The 5,834-nt window shown below is 46.3% G+C and overlaps 1 protein-coding gene across 2 annotated transcripts in view; it reads left to right on the top strand.

The window, feature by feature from the left end:
• The window catches only part of Kcnu1 (potassium calcium-activated channel subfamily U member 1), a 98,683-nt gene extending 93,904 nt beyond the window's left edge, over positions 1-4,779 (top strand). For both annotated transcript variants that reach the window (XM_031339402.1, XM_031339403.1), the window contains exons 26-27: positions 1,041-1,153; positions 4,344-4,779. In XM_031339402.1, coding sequence (XP_031195262.1) covers positions 1,041-1,153; positions 4,344-4,575 — 345 coding nt within the window. In that variant the 3' untranslated portion in view covers positions 4,576-4,779. The remainder of the gene's footprint in view (positions 1-1,040; positions 1,154-4,343) is intronic.
• The last annotated feature ends 1,055 nt before the right edge of the window (positions 4,780-5,834 follow it).

The following is a 5,834-nucleotide window of genomic DNA, read 5'->3' on the forward strand; positions in this document are numbered from 1 at the left end:
TGATTACGCTAGCTGGAATCAGGCAGAGCCCTGTGACTGGGTCTAAGAAAGCCATGGGTTCAGAATGTGCTGATGCCTTCTCGGCCCAGGGAGCTGGTAAATGTAGACTACAACAAGATGACATGTTGGACCACTTCCAGTGGGTTAGCTCTTCATTCAGGAACCAGAGTGGAGCGTAGTCTACGCACAGTTGACCTGTTCCTCAGCATTATGCTTTTGGTTTTAGTTTTAGTTGCACCCTGCATCCAGCTGTCCAGTGTTCCAGTCAGGACACAGCTGGACAAGGAGACATCTTTCATAGCTTCGCTGGGTATCAGCAGAGCTCTCTTCAAAGAAGTGCGCTCTTTAGACCTCTGTGCTGCACAGGGCTCAACACACCGCCACAGTGGGCAGGCCCCCTGTGTCTTCTGTGCCTGTGAATTCCAGATGCAAATGCCGGTTTGCATTCTTGTGCTTCTGGGATCCTCACCTAAGGTTAACTAGTGAGTGAGGGATGGCTCAGGAAGCTGCTACAAGCACCTCCTGTTGTAGCAGGACACCCGCCGACTCTCCTGTATTTCTGTCCTCAGAGATCTTGATCTTTTCCCAAGGAATCACGGGACTGAGCAGCTGTTTATCTTTATCTAGCCTATTTGTCACTGCCTTTGAATTGTAACCTTGTTGGCCATAGCTTAAGAGCCCGGGGGCTTGAGATTCCCTGAAGTTTACCCTTAAAACTGAATTTTTGAACCTGCTGCTTATTAATAATTCTTAATGACTGCTAAAATATCAACAGTAAAAGAATGTGCAAGAGCATGCACATCACTACACTTACCAGAGGCTCTGGAAAAACCAGAATACCAAAGGGATAAAGGTTTGCAACCAATCATAAACTTCTCCAACTGCCTACTTTACTTTGCTACCACAAACAGATGAATGGCTTCCAGGTCCTCTAGATGTCTACAGCGAATAGCCGGCAGACGAAACTCAAGTAAGTTCCTAGCAACTGTGTGATTAAAGTTCCTAGCAACCACCTGCTACCTGTTCTGCTCTCTCCCCAGCCAAGAAGAACCTTTGGACAGCTGTTCTGCGGCTCACTGGATAACTTTGGGATCCTGTGCGTTGGCTTGTACCGTATGATAGATGAAGAGGAACACAGCCAGGAACACAAAAGGGGAGTATGATGGTTTGAAAGGCTCGAGCCACCTTTTCAGTGTGAGAACCAAGGACACGCCATCACTGAAAGCTGCACTCAGAGCTCCAGATCAGCCATTGCATAGCAGGAAGCAGGGCATTAGGATGATGACGTGTACCTCTCAGGAAGGTGGGGTCTAAACTGCAGGGACCATGTGGTTGGAATCCCATGAACACAGACCTTGAAAGGAGAATGGAGAGTCTGTACCCACTGAAAACTAATTGCAGCCTTTCAGTAAGAGGGTTTTTGTTTATTTTGTTTTGTTTTATACTTAACCTCCATTCATGAAGCTGCTGTCTATCAAGGAGATGCCTTGGGTTTCTGCTGGATTCACTGAGAATGTCAACAGAATGCTTCCTCTAGTCAGGATGGTTTGCCAATCCTTAAATCATCAGGGTATGTTGTTCAGACCCCCGTATATTTAAAAGGAGATCATCCTGCTTGCTATGGGAAAGAAAGGATATCTATCTAGATCAGAGGGGAAAGAGCAAAGAGCATGAGTCTAGAACAGCATGGCCATGCAGTTCTCAACGAGGATTGTCACCATGGGGATGAGAGCAGTTAGCAGCCTGGGAGACAGAAAAATATGAAAGAGTAGAAATGGGTTGGTGGAGCCCATCCCAGGCCGAGGACAATTAAAATACTCCAAGTAGTGGGCTCAAGTGATGAGAAGAAAGAAGGGGTGGAAAGGAAGAAATAAGAGAAGGACCATGGCAAGATACAGTGCAGAGAGAGATGGAGGAGGGATGCAATGCACAGAATGATAGAGGAAGGATAGAATGCAGAGAGAGATGGAGGAGGGACACAGTGCAGAGAGATAGAGGAGGGATACAGTGCAGAGAGAGATGGAGGGGGATACAGTGCAGAGAGAGATGGAGGAGGGATACAGTGCAGAGAGAAATGGAGGAGGGATACAGTGCAGAGAGATAGAGGAGGGATACAGTGCAGAGAGATGGAGGAGGGATACAGTGCAGAGAGATGGAGGAGGGACACAGTGCAGAGAGAGATGGAGGAGGGACACAGTGCAGAGAGATGGAGGAGGGACACAGTGCAGAGAGAGATGGAGGGGGGATGCGGTGCAGAGAGAGATGGAGGAGGGATACAGTGCAGAGAGAGATGGAGGAGGGATACAGTGCAGAGAGAGAGATGGAGGAGGGATACAGAGTTGAGAAGAGATAAAGATTCAGATTCACTGCTTGGTATGGAAGCAGGGTTGTCATGGATACATGAAGCAATGGCAGACTCTAAAGTCTAAGCACAAGGACTGGAAATCCTGGTGAAGTTAGAGAGGAGGCACTCAGAGTAAGGGAATAGGATAGAAAGAACAGTGAGAGGGCGTGAGCGGAGAGTGACTTACTGAAGCTTAAGATTTCTGACATGGGACATTGTCAGGAAGTTACAGCATACAGGATGTGCCAACCAAGCTGTTTGGAGGTGGAGAATCTTTGGGTGTCTGGTGTCAGAGAAGTGAGACTGGGTGACACAGTTGTAGACCATGTGGATGTTGTTGGAATGAACAGACGTCATCCTGCCTATGTGCGGAGGACGTAAATAACCATGGAGGCCTGTCTATAGATGACACTGGTGTAATAACCATGGAGGCCTGTCTATAGATGGCACTGGTGTAATAGAGAGGGTTAGTTGCTTTAAAGCACTCACCTTTAGGACAGGTGAGGAGCAGTGCTCTGTGTTCAGCACCGGAAAGCACAAATGACTTCTCTGTAAAATCTATTCCCCTGTCCCACTCTTCCTCAGCTCTAAATCCTGCCCCTCACAGGTCTGGAAAATGGTAAAATATGGCTTTGGGAAGAACACACAGCTTATATTTGAGAAGCTCTCAAGGAAGGGATGGTAGTTCTCCTTTAAGAGGAGTGTAGCTGTGCTAAATGTTAATTAGAACTGATAGGGCCACAAAGGACTGGAGGGAGATCTTCCTGTAAGAGTCATGCAAGGCCAGCCTGCCTGTGTTTTGGTCTCGAGTAAGGGCTATTACTCCATGTCTGCTGAGGCTTGGTCTGAACTTGATATCTTGTTGAGATGTCTTGCTTCCCTAAATGTCTTCTCACAGAGGCCCAGGCTGTAGGGTTTCTTGCAGATTAATTTTGATTAAAAACATGGGCCAGGCGGTGGTGGCAAACACATTTAATCCCAGCACTTGGGAGGCAGAGGCAGGAGGATTTCTGAGTTCGACTACAGAGTGAGTTCCAGGACAGCCAGGGCTACACAGAGAAACCCTGTCTGGAAAAAAAAAAAAAAAAAAAAAAAAAAAAACCAGAAAACAAAAACAAACAAAAAAACAAAACAACAACAATAACAAAAAAACATGGGTGTTTTAATGTACTTAGTTTTTGGCCAGGCTCGAGTTCTGTGTGAAATTTCTGTGACATACACATCAGGCTAATATAGATATCAATCTATATAAAAATATCTGGAACACTAGCACATAGTAGGGAGCAAACTGTATCCTTCAGTTTTTCTCTGGTCAAAGGAGCTTTTCCACAGTCAAGTAACCGACCTTGCTTTTGTCTGTCAGTCTGCAATTCTACGGTTGGGCCTTGTGCCTGTGGGCAGGTGTCTGCCATTGAACTAGGCCTTCCCACCTCACACCACCTCACACCTCAGTGCTCAGAACTGTGCTAGGTAGTATAGGGGCTGGAGAAGTGGCTCAGCAGTTAAGAGCACTGACTGCTCTACAGAAGGTCCTGAGTTCAAATCCCAGCAACCACATGGTGGCTCACAACCATCCGTAATGAGATCTGATGTCTTCTTCTGGTGCTGTCTGAAGACAGCTACAGTGTACTTCCATATAATAAATCTTAAAAAAAAAAAAAAAAAAGTTTAGTATATCTATACTGAAAGCAGATAAACTGGGGGTCAGAAAAGCCCACAGAGGTGAACTACCCCAGATACGGTCTCATTCCTCTCTCATTAAAATGCTGAGAACAGCTGCTCCCAGAGAGCTGTGCTGCTGTGCTGTATGGTGGACATGTGGTAGAGAGATGAAAGTGAACCCCCTGGCCTCTCCTCCAGCACCTCTCCTACTGTTGTATGCCAATGAAGAATGGAAAACCCAGAACAAGAATAAAACACCCTCTTTATGTGGGGTGTTGCTTGTAGCCACGCTTTCCAAACTGCAGTCTCAGAATCTGTCCTTGGCTTTACTTCACAGGTTCGTAATCACCAGGCCGGCCAACGAGTGTCACCTGCTGCCCTCAGATCTCGTGTTTTGCGCCATCCCTTTCAGAACCACCTGTGGCAAATCAGAAAACAATTCTTCAACTCAGATTCAAGACAACACTACAAATGTGACATCATTGGCCCAGGAGTCAGATTTCTACGATGCCCCGGAAGCCCACGATTCCCAGGATCTTTACCCAGTCAGTAACAAAGAAGACCAGTAGTGTCAGCACCCCAACTTCCGAGTCTATCCTTTGGACACATTAGATGCCAGTAATATTGTTCAAGAAAAATAAAAACAGAAGCATGCTATTTTTGTGCCAATTGCTTAGTGGTCAACAAGTCAGCAAGCCCACACTACTATGGAAAGAACCATCCTATCCCAGTGGATCCGGTGTGATGAATAAAGATGCTCATGATAAATGGTATTAAAGTTTATTGCTCTCTTTCCTTGAGCACAAATGGTTTCATTTGAGCTGAATTAACAAGTCCTCTTCTTGGATAGATGCCAGTTGGAACTCATTTGTCTCCGAGTAAGACCTAGTAGGTAGATGCCTAAGACAGGGCAGATGTTTGTTAAAGTATTATGAGATGTTGGGATCTTGTCTAAGCAGGAGAATGAGCAGAATTTGGGCTGACCTGGGTAATAGAGGTGGGATCCTCTGAGAAGGGCCACTCTTTGCTCCTGGGGTATTGCAACAGCCCACTTTCAGATGGAATTTTGAAAACCAAAGCCTGCAAAACACTGGCTTATTTTGTCTTTGTGCTTTTTGTTTTGTTTAGAAACAGGGTCTCATGTAGTCCAGTCTGATCTCCAGCTTAGAACTGAGGCTGGTGTACTGGCTAGTTTTGTGTGTCAACTTGACACAGGCTGGAGTTATCACAGAAGAGAGCTTCAGTTGGGGAAGTGCCTCCATGAGATCCAGCTGTGGGGCATTTTCTCAATTGCCCCTTGTGGGTGGTGCCATCCCTGGGCTGGAGGTCTTGGGCTCTATAAGAGAGCAGGCTGAGCAAGCCAGTAAAGAACATCCCTCCATGACCTCTGCATCAGCTCCTGCTTCCTGACCTGCTTGAGTTCCAGTCCTGGCTTCCTCTGGTGATCAAGAGCTATGTGGAAGTAAGCCAAATAAACCATGCTCCGGCCTTGATGATAATGAACTGACCCTCTGAACCTGTAAGCCAGCCCCAATTAAATGTTGTCCTTATAAGGGTTGCCTTGGTCATGGTGTCTGTTCACAGCAGTAAAACCCTAACTAAGACAGAAGTTGGTACCAGGGACTGAGGTATCTCTGTGATAGGCCTGACCATGCTTTTGTTTGGAGGAATGTGGACTTAGAGACTTTGGAAAGCAGTAGAATGCTTTAAGTGGGATTTAACGAGCTATCCTAGTAGGAATATGGAAGACTTTGCTGCTGAGTATGATTTGAACTGTGCAGACCTGGCCCAAGAGGTGTCAGTGGACAAGAATTTCAGAATGTGGCCT

This window comes from Mastomys coucha, unplaced genomic scaffold (genome assembly GCF_008632895.1).
Source record: "Mastomys coucha isolate ucsf_1 unplaced genomic scaffold, UCSF_Mcou_1 pScaffold22, whole genome shotgun sequence".
In the NCBI taxonomy this organism is placed as follows: Eukaryota; Metazoa; Chordata; class Mammalia; order Rodentia; family Muridae; genus Mastomys; species Mastomys coucha.